The sequence below is a fragment of the Aythya fuligula genome, chromosome 3 (genome assembly GCF_009819795.1).
Source record: "Aythya fuligula isolate bAytFul2 chromosome 3, bAytFul2.pri, whole genome shotgun sequence".
Taxonomy (NCBI): Eukaryota; Metazoa; Chordata; class Aves; order Anseriformes; family Anatidae; genus Aythya; species Aythya fuligula.
In genome coordinates this window covers 99,664,726-99,683,997 of record NC_045561.1, presented here as the reverse complement: position 1 = coordinate 99,683,997, position 19,272 = coordinate 99,664,726, and the positions used below count along the sequence as shown (strand labels likewise).

General features: G+C 35.8%; 1 protein-coding gene across 16 annotated transcripts in view; it reads left to right on the top strand.

Annotated features, from left to right (window-relative positions):
• Positions 1 to 19,272, top strand: part of MYT1L (myelin transcription factor 1 like) — a 333,487-nt gene that overhangs the window by 294,484 nt on the left and 19,731 nt on the right. For all 16 annotated transcript variants that reach the window (XM_032185532.1, XM_032185534.1, XM_032185541.1 and 13 more), the window contains 3 exons: positions 3,605 to 3,667; positions 8,523 to 8,606; positions 10,065 to 10,286. In XM_032185532.1, coding sequence (XP_032041423.1) covers positions 3,605 to 3,667; positions 8,523 to 8,606; positions 10,065 to 10,286 — 369 coding nt within the window. The remainder of the gene's footprint in view (positions 1 to 3,604; positions 3,668 to 8,522; positions 8,607 to 10,064; positions 10,287 to 19,272) is intronic.

Sequence of the window (19,272 nt, the reverse complement as noted above, 5' to 3'; positions counted from 1 at the left end):
CCCAATACTGAATCCAGCTGCTGCAGCTGTTGCTGTTCTGCTGTGTTTCCTGCTTTCTGCTTATGCTTATGTTCCTACAAAAGCTTCTCTGGGATGTTCTGTGAACTGAATGGGACATCAAGGCAGTGCTGACTGCACTCCCCATCACTGACAAGCTCTTTTTCTTGATGCTCTGATTTTGTGTAAAGTGACAGTGTTATACAGTCTGAACTTCACTCTTTAAAAAGAGAAGTCCTTTTGTCACTTCACTCTTTGCAGTACTGAAGTATTTCCTTGCTGCAATAAGCTATTAGGTAGAGCCTACAAGTAAGCTTCCGATTCTGCCAAATTACCTTCACTTTAAGTAATTGAGAAAACTGTATTTCTCTTTCTTCCACTTACTCCAGCATTCATTTTCAATAGGTCTCATATCACTTTCACTCTTATAAGCACTTGTACGTATATTTTTCAGGCACTGTTGCCAGCATGTACAATCTTCTAAGTCAAATATTCACATGTATTTAGTAGTTGATATCAAAGCAGTAGAGTATATGCAAGTTCTATATATGATAAGGTATTCTGAAAATCCAGACCCACAATTCTAATGGTACAGGGACTTGTAATTGTCTCCTTATCTAATCTATTTAGGATAGCAAATATTGTAGTAACTTTGTAGTTGAAACAAACTGTTTCATATCACTATCTCATATTTCACAGTAGTTATAAACACTTCCCATAGAATAGAAACATGAACAAATAGAAATGTTCCAGGATTTTAAAATGTTCTTATCAACTGCACTAAACTCTCATTTCATATTGTACATTTAGGTCAATATCAGCTTATGAGACTAGAAAACAATTATTATAATGCTAAAACCAAAATCTGAAAAGGTCTTTCTAAAATCCTTGCCTATATAAAAAAATCTGTTCTAGTTTAATCAAAAATATCATTTTAAACTGGTGTGAACTGTACAGAGCCATTTCTAAAGATTCTCAGTTCAAATTTACAGCAAATGATTTCTTCTTTTATATCAGTTGCTTCCATTTTTTAGTTGTGGGCTTGTTTTTTTTATTGTTGCTGTTGTTTTGTTTTTTTGTTTGTTTGTTTGTTTTCCAAATGATGCAGAAATAGCCTAGTTTTTAAATTGTGTAAGTGTCCAAATGGTTGAGGTGTAATGGTATAATCTTGAGACCAACTGATCAGTTATACTGGTATACCTTACAAATCCTCTTTGTTAAGACACTAATCATGCCTGCATGTAGCAAAAGTCTTGTAAAACATGAAAAAACCATTATACTGTTTTGATAATAACTTATACTCAAAAGGCTTGAAGAATATGTGGACAAAAATAGAGGCTTCAAACACTATGTGTTCATAAAAAAGGAATCCTTGTAGTACTTCAGAGAAACTGCAGAGGAATAGTCTAATGGCTTCTTGCTCTCCATTATTCATTTAAAAGCAATGGACACTTAGAGTCAAAGTTTAGGCAATTCATTAATTAATTTTTATTCCCATATCTTTTGATACAACATCGTTAGAGGCTTCAGTCAGGCTTCAGTGATATATCTGGTCTTGATGGAAGTAGGAAATAAGTTTTGTAGATCACTGAAGATACTTGTAATTAAAAAACAAACCAAAACAAACAAACAAAAAGAAAGAAAAACACAAAAGAAGCAGTGGATCTTCTCTCTATAGGTCTAACAAAATGCCATAAGAAAACCATCTAAATATCTATATATATGTAACATTTAAAATCTCAACATAAGACTCCCCCCGTTTATTTTTTAACTTAAAGTACTAGCCAGCCTATATTCCAAAATTTGGGCTAGCCACAGCAAAGAATTAACGGAAAGGGCTATACAGGTAAGAACTATGACTTGTTCACCATATTTTTACCTAGTTATGTGAGAAGAAACTGCAATTTTCTATTTTTTTTTTTAATCTTTCTACAAGCAGAAAGATTAATGTGTGATGTCAGCACGTCTATTGGTTTTTACATATTAAGATGCACAAAGACTCACAGTATTACTTATACTTTCTAGTCAAGATCATGGGTTTATTATACTTAGTCCTGTGCAAAGATGTAGTAATAAAGTGCCATTATGGCAAAGGCTTAATATGTAAGTGAAGTAAGCACATAACACGAGAGAAAAGGAGAATTATCCTTAAGGATGCTGTTTAGATTCCTTATCCAAAGCACACAGGATCTTTGTTATATAGAAGAGAATCTTCCAGAAACTTATAGGAAGTGATCTAGTGAACCCTAGAGGTTTTACCAGCTTACATCCTAGAAGCATTAAAGCATTTTTGTTTTCTATAGAATAACTGAACTGGTCCAGTGGAATACCATGTGAGAACTCTAACAAATTTCAGTTTAGCTTATCTCTTTCAAGGTTGCATTAATTGTGTTTGAGGTTTGGCCCTGCTGAGCTCCTCAGAAGTAGGTAATGCTTATTAGATTTAAAGAGCAAAAGGTCAGCCTAATAGAATATGACAATAACATTGCACTGAATTCCAGGTTACTCGAATTCTTGATTTTAAGAAACATCCAAGTGTTTGAAGAAACCTCCATGAAAGCATTTTACCAGTATGTACCAACTTTGAGGAAAGCTCACACGTAACTAAAGGGTGAAAGACAACGTCTGCATGACTTTTGGATTCAAATAATCACTGAAGTCAATGTTACGGAAATCTCTTGTTTCAGAATACAGCATCTGGAGATTGCTTTTTTAAATTAGGATATTTTCTTCAAAATGAGGTTTATTGCATGGCTAAAAATCAAAACTGAGGCTCAGGAAAAATGAGGTTTTGGAATTCATGTAGCATTTGACAGTTCATTAAAATGAGTATAAAATAATTCTTCTTTTTGTCTTTTCTGTGATTTAGTGTAGAAGTTCAAATACCAGCTAATGATTATACTTAGCATTATAATTTAGCTTATTCTGTAGTGATCACAATCATCTTCACAATGTAGAGAAAAACAAGCATTTTCTTTGATGACTCTACTGTCATTCAACTATTAGAAATTCCACTGATGAGTGTATCTGTTTGCTTGATGTCTGGGAATGCTAAGTGGGTTACCATTTCTATGCAAGAAGACTACTTTACCTCCCAGTCTGTACATTTCCTTTTCTTTAGGCATTTTCTTCATCTCATGGAGAGGTGGAAGGGTGCCTACAAAGGTACACCAATGTCTCATGACACTTTGTGGTGGGATTAGAGCAAGATCCTTACCAGAAAACAAAATGGCTTACTTGTAATGTTAGCCATTACTTAATAATACATCTTTGCTGTCAACCCTACTCATTTCTGGTGGTGTGGGGGTGTCACACTGCTGCTGGAAATCTCCAGTAGTTTGCTGATACAAGAGGTATCCAGAAAGTGTTTGAGTGGGCAGATGATGAGTAGTTAATAAAAACATTTTATGAATGAGAAAAGTATGTTTGTCCCTGGTGTGGAATTAAGCTCAGGTTTAGCAATGGCTGGAGTTCTCCAAGGCAGGCACCTGTGGAAACAATTATCAAGTCAATTAATATATATATAAATATATATTTTATATAAAATGGGCAGCTATTTCTTTCCTGTCAGTAACACTGCTCTATATCTTTTACATTTTTATTCTAGGTGTCCCACCCCTGGGTGTGATGGCTCTGGGCATATTACTGGAAATTATGCTTCACATCGAAGGTATGTAAAGAGGTGGTTTTTATTCTTGAAATCAAACAACCACAGGGCTAGGAGGGACTTCAACAGGCCTCTCTTCTCTCTCTCAGTGCTGAAGTAGAATTGAGTGCTCTACGTAGCCATACATTGATCTAACTCATTCTATATACAATGAATAACATTCCTCAGTTTTAGCATAGCTCACTACCCAAATAGACAAGAAGACTTTTTCTAGCATCTAGCAAAATCTTTGTAGAAAATTAATGGTTGTTGTTGTTGTTGATGATGATGTTGTTGTTGTTGTTTTCTTCCTTCTCTGTTAGCCCAGAGAAATAATTCAAAATTTATAAGTTTATGTTCTTTTACATTCTGAATAACTTAACCATTCACCTTAGTCTTACTTTTTCTGGACTAAATTCTGTTTCTGCATTTTTTTTCCTGCAAATTGTTTCCTGATTGTTCTTGTCAATCCCTTCTGACTCTCGTTATTTCTTAAAATGTGAAATGAAGCTCATTTTTTACTCCTCTCCCAGCTGAAGTTTTATCAGTGTTAAACAGAGTGAAAAAAAAAAAACCACCTCTTGCATCTAATATGCAATAGTCTTGTCAATATATTTCAAAATAACTTGGCTTGCTTTTAAATCACAATATGTTGTATATAACTATGTTAAGTCAGAAGAATAGAAAGAGCAAATTATGGATAAAAGCTGTTATCTCGACTGTCTAAACTATAACTGTGATCTTTACCAAGGACCAAAGAAAGATTCACATTTACTAATTAAGGTATTGCTGGTAACCCCAAAATGAATTATTGTGGTACCACAGTAGAGATAATGTTCCACATGGTGTGTAATTAGCAATGCCCTTGTGGGTATTTGACAACTATAAATCAATGGAGATGAGCTCCACTATATTTTGAAAATAGTTATCCGCTATTTAATCAAAGAATAATAGTGTAGTCCACCTCTCTTTTGTTAGTAAAGGCTCTTTTCTCCCATGCATATTAATGCTGTTGAGTCTGGATGTTTGCTTGGTTCACCAAGTCCCTAGGTTTACAGTAGCCTATAACTAGTCAATGCACATACTTCCAGTTTAAATGTATTCCAAGTATAAGCAACAGTTTAAAGTCAAAAGATAAATAGCATAGACATTAGAAATGTGCCATAACTTCACATGCTGTAAAAATGATTGATCAAAATATCAACTCTATTTTCTGTTAAACACAGAGAACTATCCAGAGTACAAATAACATTGTAAAGGAGAAGATGTAAATATTTTTAAAAGCACTTATGCAATGTAGGAGATAAAATCACACTTTCAAAGTAGTTTAAGGTCAAATTTATAGCTACATTTAATTATGCATGGATTTATCAGCTCATACCTCTATCAATGCTATGTTTGGTGTAGATATGCCTGAACTTTGCTATTTTAGGAAGCTGTTTAGTGTTTGGTTAACTATTTAATGTTTGGTTAACTATTTAACCAGAAACAGACAGGACAGTGAAGATTCAGTACAATGTAGCAGAGAAGCCAAAGTGTCACAAACAGAAAAAATCTAAAAGTTGGCAATATTAGCAGGGAAGTATCATTGCATGCCTGCTTGTTTTTAAAATTCTTTCTCTGGACATTGTCTATTGACTACTCTAGGACTGTATGGTGTTACCTAGTTTAATCTCTTCATTCCTATGTTCTTTCATTGTAGATGAGTGCTGGATCAAGTTTTCATCTGAATATGCATCATACTCAGTACATATAAAGATATAAAAAGTAATATTGCAGAACAAAGTGATCTGGAATTTGTCCAGTCCATTGGAATTCAGTACATTCAGCCTTTTGAAGCACCTCCATTTCTGTATTGGCCACATAAGTCAGCAGAGTAGGCCTTGATTTCTCTTCCAAAATGCCTCTAGCAGTCCATTGCCTCTAGCAGGTCATTGACTGCCTTCAGGCACAGGAACACTGACACAGAACTAGGGAAGGAGTAACACCTTTTTTTGCTTAAAATTGCTGGTGTTGCCCTGGGAGACCTGCTGCATTTAAACCAAGGCAGCCCCACACTGTTCAGTTCATGAAGTTTGTCAAGGTCACTCTCTTAAACTGGTGAGGCTGGCAAAAGGCACCGTCTTTAAAAGGGCAGCAAATCAGTAGCTTAAATCTGGAATCGTTGAGTGTGAAAGACTCCACAGTACTTCCACAGCTAATTCCCATGCTGAAAATTAGCACTTATCTCTTCTTGCATCTGAGTTAACATTTTTATTTGTATTTGATACACTTACAACACTCAGTTTCAGAAGGAAATTAATGATAAACTTTCCTCCTAAATGGCTGTCATGATGTCTAAGTATCACTTGTATTTAAAATGGCTGAATGCCTAACATACATAAAGGCAGATTTAACCCTGCCATAACTTTCTGCAGTTTCATACAGACATTCAATGTATGCAAGATGTTATACTGGCATATACTATCACTGAATTTCTCTCATTTTTGTCTTCATAGATAAGGAATTAAACTAATACAAAAATGAAGTAATAGCTTTTGGTTATCACAGGATAAAAAATTTAAAGTGAAGGCTCATTCTTGACATATGTTTTCTTGGTGAATCTGCTGTCAGAGGAAAATGAATTAATCATATCCTCAGAAGCTGTCTGTTGAAAATGTCTGTTTAAAAGATCTGAAAGGTCTTAGAATTTTCTAATAAATCATAATGCCAGAATATAAAAATCTATTGCAAAAAGGTGATGCATCAAAATACCAACCAATAGGTGATAATTGTATTGATTTAATATGGGAAAGCATTAAACCATTAATCAAGGCAGAAATTCTTCATTCAGATTTTGTTATGAAAATGTCATAATCTGCAAGCATACCCATCTGCACATCTACTAAAAAAGTATTGTTCTCTAAGGCAGTTCTATTAACTATTTAGTTTTCTGATGTAAAACCTGTTAATTCTCACACAGCGGGTAAAACTAGTTTTGCAGATTATCTAAGGATATACATAACTCCCGTCCTATCCCCTTCACTTTCTGCAGTCTGGGTTATATGTGGGTCAATGAACCAATTTAGCCTGCTTCCTCTTATTCTAAATCCATTAGACTTTTCCTCTTGCCTTTGGTCTTTTACAGATTATGACACTATAATTTTCATGTAAAACTATTTTAAATGGCACAGGATTTATGAGATTTAGTTTGTACACAGAGTAACAGTAGCTTTCTTTTAAAAGGAAAATGACCAGCTACATTTGTAATAGGAAATGAAATGGGGCAAGAGCACAGGTTACTCTGTTGGTCCTACACAAAGGCAGCAGAGTTGCCAACACTATTAAATTGTTAGAGCATTTCCTGACATGGTACTGACCTATGGCCAGTGAAAATCTCACAGGCAGTTCTGAGGAATGACTTGGAGCTCTGTTGGATCCAGCTCATTCTATCAAATCAGTATGGGTGTGGCTGTCCTGTTTTACAGAGAGAGCTTAGCTGTGTGGATGTGACCATGCTGGTATTGGGTCAAGACAATAGGTCTAGGCCCCTTCTGTTTACCACTATAGATGTAGCCATGCCATCTCACTAAATGTTGCCAGGTAATATACTCTGTGCTAGTATCTTGTGACAACATTCCTCCTTTTATTTAATTGACGTATTTATGACTTTACAGCATGTAAAGTCTCATTTTTGACCATGGCTTATTTTTTATTTACCAACACAGATTTTCATCCATGATTGCATCACCTTTTCACTACTTGTTCCACATAATCCTCTCTAGTTTTAAGACAAAATAATCATTTTTTTTTTTTGCTGCCACTGTTTCTGTCTCTTCCTCCTGAAGACAGGAACTACTATACAACACTGAAATACATTTTGTCATGTTGGAAACAAAAAATTTACTTAGTTTGTTTCTTTCTCTGAGGCAAATTTTTGTAACACTACTTTGTCTTTCATCTCAGTAATTTTGAATGTGTTGCTCTTACCAATGGATTTCTTTTTATCTGTTCATATGTCACATTTAAATAGAGCATAAGTCATGGGTTTTGGATAGACATTTCTGTGTCCTCAGTAGGGATAGCAGCTACTTAAAAGAATCCCTTCATGTCATTGAATATCTACTACAGTCACTGTCAAGTGTACTAAGCAGTTTCTATAACTGCTTAGTGTGAAAAAGTTGAACTTGTAAGATCCTGGAATAGGTGATCTTTTTCCATCTTTAGTAGTAAAAATGACATTCTCAGTGTCTACTTAAAAGTAATATTGGTTGGCCTAACATATAACTTTGTCTCTACTAAATCTTTTTGTCTGGATGTGTTCTGAGCACTTAAACTCTTTCCCAGGAAGGCACCATACAACTCTGAACTCTGGCATATTTTTAATTCAACCTTTCTATAGCATTCTTACATGATGCTTTAGAAGGTTTGATAGTGTTTCTAATGTGTCCTCTAGAGAAATCTTTCATCCTACTAAGAGATACAAAGACACCTGGTTTTTGAGCCTCTTTTTCCTTCTCTATCAGACATACAGAATATGTGATGACTCTCAGCACTTAAACACTGGCCTTCTACTCCTTTCAAAGCTGCCACTACTGCTGCTGAGTCAGCTGGAGGGACTATTAGGCGGAGAGTTTAAGAGCAGCATTCTCTGCCTTCTCAAGGACTGCCTGTGTGTGGCCTGCACAGCGCTTGCAGTCCTCTCCCGCCATCACAAACCGAGATACTCGGATTCCCCCTCGTGGCTGTATACTACAACTCTCCCTGTTTAAACTACTGAGCTTTGATTTTGGAAATGGGACAGGATTACACATTCTGCCAGTTTTTATTATAGAACGTGTATCCATTGTAGATCGTACCCCAGAATGAGAAATTGTTTAAAATATTTTCTTTCAATCAGTCTTTCAGGCTGTCCGCGAGCGAAGAAAAGTGGAATCAGGATAGCACAAAGCAAGGAAGACAAAGAAGACCAAGAACCAATTAGGTGAGAACATATATTGTCAAAGGACCTTCATACATTGTATAACAGGTCATATATACAGCTTTTAAGATAAACTCTATTGTTTTATAGCTATCCAAGAGCAGATGGTTTAGGTTTGAAATAGTTTTGCTTAAGAAAAATATATAGCACTCTAAATCCTAAGGAATTCTGCATTGGCCCCATTGACTTCAGTGACTGAACTTCAAATCAGGATCTGTGCTGATTTATGCTAGCCAAGGATAGGATACTCCATTATTTAAAAACAGTTTAAGTGTGATTTTCACACGAAATTCAAAAACTAAATCCTTATCTCCTAAAAAAAAAAAAAAAAATGCAAAGTGTTTGTATACTACAGACAAACCATACATGCTAAACAAAGTAGTAATAGGAATAGAAAATTGAATATTTATGTGAAATTGCCACTAAGAATCTGACTGCTTATGCAATTAGCGAGAAGAGGAACAAATGCTCACATACAGGCCTTTGTGTTTTCTTGAAAAGTGCTCTGGAATCTGGTGGCTGCAGCACTCAGAAGCTTGACTGCTCTGAACCATTCAGGACCAGATCCTCCATGTACAGTTGCAGCAATATCGTAGTGCAGCACAAACAGTGAAGTCACCAGCCTTGTTTTGACATGTGCTATGCAGTGGCATACTTACTGAATTATTTTCTTTACTCATTTCATTTTGAAGATTCTAACTTCTTCCTTCTGACCATAGTTATTTGGTTTTTTGGAAGCATACAAGGCAAATGAATGAGGGATTCCCAAATAACAGATGAATATGGAACTGTCTTCTTTGATCTCTTTAGGCTGTAGCACATAATTTGTTATGATCTTTCCAATTCAGAGAGTGTTTAAAGGTACTCCACATTTCTGATGTAGTAGGCACTATGATTTCATACTATTTCTCATAATCTGACTCCTGATTTTTTAACCTGGCAACATCTTTTCAGTGCAGAAATGTATCGCTTTATACCTAACTCTGTTTATATCTAACATTTTCATGACTTCAGACAAGTCTTCTTGAGATTCCATACACATACTTAAAACATAACAAGAATAATACTAAGTGCTTAGAGATTATTCATGGGCAATTTCCTTACTGAGTCAAGCTCAGTAGTCACCATTTTAATTCCAGTGTGATATTTACTGTAATGAACACAGGTAATTCAAACATATATATCACTCCTTTTGTTGGTATTGCATGATATCAAAATCTGTGACCTCATCTACTGGCTAGCCTCCTTATTGTTTATCAAATAACAATTTTATTTATTTATTTATTTATTAAAGTTCTGTTTGTAATTTTACTCAGTAAAGGGTATCTTGAGCATTTTTAAGACCACAGTGCATGGCTTTTTCTTTTAATTTCATGTCGGATTTATTTTGACTTTGTTGTAGAGGCTACCAGGTATATGATGGCAAGACAATAAAGTTTATCTCATCTATCTGCTATCCAGATGTCCAGTTCCTGGTTGTGATGGTCAGGGCCATATAACTGGAAAATATGCATCACATCGCAGTGCATCAGGGTGTCCTCTAGCTGCCAAAAGGCAAAAGGATGGGTACCTAAATGGCTCACAGTTCTCCTGGAAGTCAGTGAAGACGGAAGGAATGTCATGTCCAACCCCAGGATGTGATGGCTCAGGACATGTCAGTGGTAGTTTTCTTACTCATCGTAGGTGAGTGGCTATAGCTTATATTTTTCACTTAAAGTTTATTATTTAAATTATATTTACAAGGTTTTTTCATTGTATTTCTCTATTCCTTTTAACTTTCATTATTACTTTGAAAAATAGGCTTCCTGCATATGTTTTGGGTGACTAAAAATCAAGACTTGTGATTTTTTAAATGCAAGTCTTTGCAGGTAGAGACCTGAATCTGAATCTATAATACTCAAAAGATTATAGAGAAATAAGTGTGCATGACAATAACTGTAAATATTGCTTTATTGAGTGACTCTGGACAAGTTACTTTAGAATAGACTTTGTAACACTCATCTGAATCCACATAATTTTCAGAGATGTTGAACACACTGTTGATTCCCAAACAAGCATGGAATGAAAGAATTTTCAGGAACCGGTTCTATAAATACAATGTACTTTTCTCATTTAATAATGAAAATGTTCACTCAAAACAGTAATTAAGAACAAAAAAAAAAAAAAAAAAAAAGTAAGTACAGAATAAAAGTCCAAACAATACAGCAGATTAATTAAAAATAACAGAATACAAATATTTAACAAAAGAAACACAAGCTCAAATTTTTCATAGACTTAACAAAAATAAGAGATTTCAGTGATGATATTTTTCATAGCCTTTAAGACATTTGTGGCTAGTCTATTAGGGATAAATCTTGTCCCCTTTTTAAATATTAGATCACAAATAAGCAAGGATATTTTTGGGTCTTTGTATTGGAATTGTACCATGAGCATGATTGCAATGCCAAGGTAAATCTCTTCTTTTATTCCATAGTAACTAATATAAAACTGTATTACTTCAAATATGTCAAGTCAATGTGCCTAATTTGTTACCCTTGCAAACCTCAGTTGAACTTCTATACTTCTGTACTTTAGTTAACTAAACCAAACTGTTCTTGTTTTGTACTCAGTTCTAACTATAGAGGTGAAAATATTACTTATTACTTCACATGCCTATAATGCCTTTGATTCTTTTCCTTTACAGCTTAACTCAAAAGCCCTACCCTTAATGCAACATATCTAAACTATGTGCACGTAGTTTGTATTTTTTATGTTCAGAGCTGTTTTTCTACTTGGTATTCATATAGTACCTGCAGTGAAGGGATTTTGGTCCATGACCTGAGGCGCTTCTCAGATGGTCAAACATTAAATAGCCTGCAGCTCACACAGGTCTTAGGGAGTGACAGATACAGAAGCCCTGACCATTTCTGCAGATGTACACATGTGGATTTAAATTTCTGACTTTCAGTAAAATTTCAGTTTTAATGTTCATATTTCACTTTAGCTTACTTCGTAATGATGTAACATTTATTTGGCTTACAGATATCTGTCATTAAAGTTTTGAAGTGATTTTATCTTTAATTGAAGGTACAATATAATTGTAACTATAATAATGTAGCTTTCAAGGAGTTTTTATGTAGAGAAAATTGTTTCAACAACTAATCCTAACTTCTAAAAGGAATCTACTGATACTAAATCTAACTGTTCCTTGAGAATATGGGGCAAATGGTTTCTAAACTTTTTTTAAATAGGAATGTTTTAAAGAAAAAAAAAATAGATTTTTTTTTTTAAGTCAGTGGAAAAACCTAAATATGACATTTAGACATGTAGTAGCCATGTGCTTTCTCTGTTATCTTAAACAGAAACTGAGACATGTAAACATCATACCTTGTAAGACTAGGTGCTGGGCCACGCGGTCCTTTATTAGAGGAGAGCATCTGAAAATGAAAGGTTGTTTAAAAAGATACACTGAATTAGACTGATCTTACTTAACTGTCTTGACTTAACAAAGAGTCAACATTCTAAGTTGTTGTGAACAAATTATTATATTTCTTGAAGCTTCTGTAAACTAAGGCAATATTAATAACAAGTCATATTTTTAAAAGATGATTAATTCTTGTAGAATTTAAGATGTTGTTAAAAGGGCTTAGTTTATTTGCTCATACAAAGTATCATAAAAGCATAGAATATTTTGAGTTGGTAAGGACCTTTGAAGATTATCTAGTTCAAAACCCACTACCATGGACATGGCATGGACGTGGACAAACCCCTGATATTTTTCACTGATTAGGTTGCTCAAAGCCCCATCCTGACTTTCAACGTTATCAAAGATGAGGTATCCACAGCTTCTCTGGGCAATCTGTTCCAGTGTCTCACCACCTGAATGATGAAAAAAGTCCTCCTTATATACAATTAAATCTACCCTCTTTCAGTTTAAAGCCATTACCCCTTGTCCTGTCATTCAGGGCCTTTTTTTTTTTTCTTTTTTTTTTTTTTCTAAAGCTTCCTGAAGCCTTCTCTTCTGCTGTGGGATAAACAACCCTAATTCCATCAGCCTGTCTTCACAGGAGAGGTCCTCCAGCCCTCTGATCATTTTCATGACCCTCCTCTGGACTCACTATTACAGGTCCAAGTCTTTCTTGTTCTGGGGACCCCATAGCTGGATAGCAGGTCAGAAGGGAGAATCACGTCCTTTGACCTGCTGGCCACAGTTCTTTTTTATGCAGTCCAGGATACAAATCATGCCTGGAGCTATTTTGGATGCCTTAGGATAGTTTACTTGGCAGTTGCTCAGAAAGGCAGAGATTTGTAATAGGTTCAGTTTATGTTTACTAGCATTAGAGATATGTCTGAATTGCTCTAGGGTATTTCAAATGGTATTTCATGCCTGTGTGTGCATCGATCTCTGCGTGTAAAATTGATTTTCAGAACAACCCACCTACTTTAAGCATCTACTTTTTGTGAACAAGGTGGTTTTGATCTTTTTCCAGTGAGTGTAGTCAATGAATCTTGAGAATTGTTCACTTCACCTTGTGAAGTAGACATCTTCCATTGACCAGAGCTGTACACCAAATGTCACTGAGTGCACCAACAGAGTGGGATTCCCCTACCTACAGATAGGTACTTTTTGCCTGAAGTGTTCATTGGGGCATGCAAGATGGCCCTAATGGACTGGCAAAAATGACAGAAGACATGTGAGATAATCCTATTCTTTAGTTATGACATCTGAGAACTAAACATGCTATGCAGGATAACTGGAAAGCTGCTCAATGTGTTAAATGAATGTGCCCCAGCATTCCAGAGCTCCATGGGATGTTTCTCAATCTGAAGCTTAGTCCCACATAAGTTGCAGACTATGCATTTCCTATCTAAGGATGGAATATCCTCTATTTTTAGTGCAATCCTTTTAACAGGCTATAGTCTCATCCTCTGCAACTAACAACATTTTGCTATACAGCTGTATGTCTGTAAATCTCAAATGCTGCCTTCTAAAGAAAAACTATGTTGTGACATTTACATACTCAGACTAAGTTTGTGATACAATCTTTTGCAGGTATGGCTGTGTTTATCATACATAGGGAGAAAGCATAGCTATGGGCTTTAAGCAAGTTGCTAAAACCTCCAGTAAATTAGTAGTTAAGTTTTCATTTTTGCAAGTACAGCTCACTTCTCTCCTGATAGGGAGATAGGATTCCTGATAGGATTTTTTTTTTCCCAGTACAAATACTTCTCTATGAGCACAGTTCTCCAAGTAGACGTTAGTTATATGCGATAGTGTCCTTAATGTGTTGAGATTTTATAATCCTCCACTTGTAAACAGATGTTAATGTGCTGTTGTCCAAGCAGTTATCCAAGATGTTAGTGTTGTTATCTGGAAACTGGAGCAGCAAACTAACTTGTGAAAATTTTGACAACCATTGAATCAATTAATATACGTATATATAAAGAGAGAGAAGTTTTTGAGGCAAAGATTTCTTAGAGCTGCTGTTACATCTTGTACACAAGGTGTAATTCCACTGATAACAATGGACTTGAGATGATCCACAAGACCAGGCAAATCTGTTCTCCATCTGGTATCATGTTGTCTGGAATTTAAATATATGCATACATGCTTCTGAAGAAGAAATAAGTAGTCAATGGAAAAAGTCACAAGCTTCAGTAAACTTACACTCCTACCCTATGAACAAAGGCACTAACAGAGGTTTCTGTTTATTTAATGTTTGCCATTCCTGTTCTCAGAAATTCCTATGAATAGTTTTGTTTCATCAAGGAGTTTTGCATAGGAAAGAATGAGGGTTATCAGGAGGGATTTGAAGTACAGGATCTGGAGCACTGTGCTTCACAAAGGAGCAAGTGCCAGCAGCAAAGGCCGCTGTGAAATAAGGTGACCTATTAACGATATGAAAAGTAATTGAAAGGCATATAATCATGGATTCAGTAAATAGGTAAATGAAATATATTATAATGAAATGTAACTTGCTTATTATACTGCAGCTTTCCACATTGGTTCTTGAACAGGCCTTTGCATCATCTTATTTAAGATTTTTCTGGACTGAATCATTTCTAATACTACAATTATTTGGGACATTTTCAGAGTATGTTTGGATATAGCAGTCCTGCTTCTTAGCACTGAAGGGCTTGGGTTGACTTCAGTGGAAACTACAGTCACAAATGCCTAGGACAATGTTCTTGTCCCTGTGCCTGTTTTTATTTTAATCAGTATTCACCGATTTCAAACTTGGTAATGTAGCTTTCAAATTTCCTTTACCATGGAAAACATATTCTGGTAGAGCTACAATATATCAGCGATTGTTAATTTTTAAGTATTTTCCCCATTACAAGCTAAAGTTTATGTCAGTAATAAACAGAAATTAAAATGAGAAGGGGAATTTTTCTTTAGTGTACCTGTATCCTGACTGAGGACAGTGTGATTCCAAGATCTGTAAACAAGTTTATAGAATAGGATTTGTGTTTGACCAGCAAGAGCACACCACAAGGTTTGCAAAATGCTTAAATATGCTGGAAGGGGTTGCAGACATCATCCAGTGCCTTTTCTCTACGGAAGAAATGTAAATAGAAATTGAGATGTGGTTATGAGAAACACAGGGCTGTTTTGGGCTATTCACTTTATACACAGGAAGACCTAGTTAATTGTGACGCTGTCAGAAAGCCTGTAGGAAGATAATAGCAGTGCACTCAGTTCATTCAGCATCTTGTTTATACATCCTGAGGCGAAGGAGCACCAGGGCTTATTTCCTCTGAAAACTCTAGGTTGGTCACATCTCTGAGCAGCATAGCTGCATTGCTAAGCCTGGAAACAGGCAGGTTAGGAAAAGATGAAAACTCAAGGCAAGAATTGTCTTCAGCAGCTGCTTGCTAGAAGCAGACTGACATCTATACTCACATAGATCTGTAGAGAACTACTGAGTTCCTGAACTCCCAAAGCATCCAGGAAATGATAAATGTCAGGAAAGAAGGATGGAACAGTAAAATTTCATATGCAGATCCTTTTTCTCATTATTTTTTTGCTAGAAACAGATATTGTCTGAAAAAAAAAAAAAAAAAAAAAAAAAAAAACTTTAACGTGACCAGTTCCTGAAGGGCAGGCTTGCAAGTGCTGCTTATGGACAAATCTAGTGCTCAGGGCTGTAATTTGAGCCTGTGTCCAAAGAACATTTTACCAACGGGCTTATCTGTGGGTGTTGTTTGCATGCAGAGTGCTGAAGGGGAAGTAGGTCGATAATCCAGACACTTCACACCTCCAGACATGTGCTAGTGGCTGCAAATTTGTTTCTAAATTGTTTAGAGCTTTCAATCTGTGTGCTGGAAGTCATATCCTCTCTTATCATCAGTGTTTTTCACCTTTGGCATTTGAAAGCAAGAAAATACTTGGCATTAGCTCAGTGAATGAAGCATTTAGAAATGAGCTATTTGATTATAAAGGGCTACAACAGCAGACCATGAGAGAAGGCTCTGTGTGGAGCTGACTGCATGTAGAGGTGGAAAGTTGTGGTGATTTTAACCTGATGGGCAATCAAACTTTACTACAATTGCTCTCTCACTACCCCTCCTTCAAAGAAGAAAAGGGAAGAGAAGTACATTGGAGGAAAACAAAAAACAAAACAAAACAAACAAACAAACAAACAAAAGCTAATGGGTTGAGATAAGGATAATTTGGTTAAAGGAAAAAGAAAGAGGGGAAAAAGAGAATAACACGCAAAGGCCACATGGAAGCACAGAGAGAGGAAAAAAATATTCTCTGCTTCCCACCCACGAACAATGTTCAGCCACATTGGGAGGACAGATATCTTCACTACAAGAGCCCCCCTCTCCTTCCCTTTTCCCACCTTTTATTGCTGAGTGTGACACCATATGGCATAGAATATCCCTTTGGTTGCTTTAGGGCATCTGCCCTGGTGATACCCCTCCCCACTTCTTGCCCACCCCCATCGTGCTGGCTCTGGGGGGTTTGGAGGGAATACTGGTGCTGTGCCAGCACTGCTCAGCAATAGACACAACACTAATGTGATAACAGGGCTGTTCTAGCTACAAGTGCAGAGCACAGCATTGTATGGGCTGCTGCCAGGAAAGTTAACTCCATCCCAACCAGACCTAGTACAGAAGTGTGGGAGGGAAGTCACCCATGTCAAGTTGGAGACAGAGAAATGGGGCAGTGGCAGCCTAGAAGAAAAATGCTCAGGAGGGATGTGGAAGTTGATCATTGCCCCTTGTTAAATGACTGAGCCTGAGGAGAATTCAGATTATTATGATTTTTTAATGTTTCCTATATAGGATTGCAACTTCTGTCATTTTAACAAAAACATTCCTGCAGAGCCTTGGACTTGAAATAGCCTTTGTGTTGATGCAGTATAGTATGAGGCCTGTAGATAAGACAGCAGGACTTACATTACCTTAAGTCATCTGAGATACTAAAAGCTAGTATCTCAGTTCATTTCTCCATTTCTCCTGTCAGTTCATAGTGAAATGAAAGTGCCTAGAATTTAGATGGAGGCAATCAGTTCCTGACAGGAATCAGCTCTTTGTCAGAATAGAAAGCTTATTTGAAATAAAAGCTAAAATGTAAATAATAACAATGACAATAATAATAATAATAATAAAATCTGTTGTTTGCAAATAAATGAAAAGGCTTTTAGTTAAGCTCAGATTCTTAAGTAAAAAAAAAAAAATATATATATATATATATATATATATATATATATATATAAAGTTAGATCAGGTCATATATATATATGATACAAAGTACTGTGGACTAATCCAAATTAAAGACATCAGAAGATACACAGCTACAGTGCTGTGAGCCATAGTGCAAAAATGATGTGTTTCATTATAAAATATTGTGTGTAAAAACAACAAAGAAATAATTGTGAGTATTCTTAAAAACATAAACAAATTCTCTGAATTTCCAAAACATCACACTTATATGGAATTTGTGTCCAGAAATTATATGTATGGGGAATAAAAAGATTAAAAGTTACTTATGAAAGCTATTCATATGCTATGTTGAAGATGATGCTGAAAGCTTTCATTCATATATTTATTAAACATAAATACGGTCAGGCTACAGATATATAAGACTTTAATATGCAATTCATTCAGTTATTTGGTTGTTAATATTTCTAGCCAATCCTCTTGTCAAGTCAACTCTTGTCCTTTGTTTTATTTGTTAGTACAGTAAGTTGACAAATACACTGCCACAGTTGAGCCAACATTAATTCACTCTTGATTATTATTATTTCACTAAGTAGTTTTTTTGAATCTGTTTGTTTTTATTGTTGTTCTTTGTTTATCTGCCTGTTCACTCTCTGCCATAGGTTTATTTTGCTGCTTTCTACTTATTTATATTTTTCCCTAGAAGCACTAGGTTGCAATTCAGCAGGAGAAAGTCATACAGTGTTAAGAGCATAGAAGAATTAACCAAACTCACTGTATTTGACAGTAATTACAACAGTGACAAGTGTCATCATGGTGACATTATGGAAAGATGAGAGACATGCAAATGTGCTGACAGATTTCTAAGAAGGCAAGGAGAGAAACATGGAAATCGAGTGTAATAATATATAAACAAAGAAGAAAAATATTAAACTAAAAAGAAAAAAATACAGTCTGATCCAGATTTCCATTCATCAGGTATTAAAATCAGACTCCCAGGCTATGCCAAAATGAGCATATATACCCAGATGTGCAGTGTCTCATGTCTGTACTTTTTTATACCCAGATGTGCAGTGTTTCATGTCTGTACACCCATTCCTGTACATAAGAATTATAGTGGCTGTATATAAGCTGTCTTTTGGTGACCGTAGACTGCAATAAAGTCTACTAAATCCACTAAATGTACTAAAATGGTGCCTGAACAATGCTGGGAAGAGTGCTAATTGGCCTGAGCCTTAGACGTGGCTTGAGGCCATGTCCAGGCCCTGTCTGGTTGAGTAGACATCAGTCTTCTAATGTGTTTCTTCTGAGCACCAGCAAAACAGGTCAGTTGGTCTCACCAACTTTGTTCCTAGCAAGCACCCTTCTTCCCTGCACCCTGCTGTCCTGGACAGACCTGATGGCAGAGAAAGGCCTGGAGTGCTCTCCGTTGCCATGCACACAAAATATACCAAGTGTCTAGCACGCAAATGCTAACACTTATCTGCTGAACATGTCCAGTCAGAGGCTTATAACTCTGCCAAATCCATGTACACTTTCATGAGGACAGCAGAATATATCTCTAAACTCAGAACAAGACCTCATGAAATGTCAGGTCTTACTCCAATTTATAGACAATTAGAAATATTCACTGAATTATTGTTTTTTCCCCCTCAATATGGACAAGACAGTGTATATTACCAAAACAAGGGTATACAAATATATTCTGAGAAATTGATTTTTATTTTTTTCCTATAACATTTGGGAAAAAAAAAAAAATGATCCTGAGGCAGACACCTAGTGTGGATGATTGCAGTCAGATCACTTAAAAATAGGCATAAGTCAGGAGTGACTAAAAGCAAAGCCTGGTCGTTGAAGGAGTTAGGCTCTTAAACTGTGGGTCATTCTGCCAGCTCTTTTCATTACAATTTAGAAGAAGGATGGAATAACATTATAATCAAATATACAGTCTATTAAACTGAAAGACTCCTAACAGAGAGCTAATTTGAAAGGACTTAAGAGGCTTATTTACCTTGGGAAA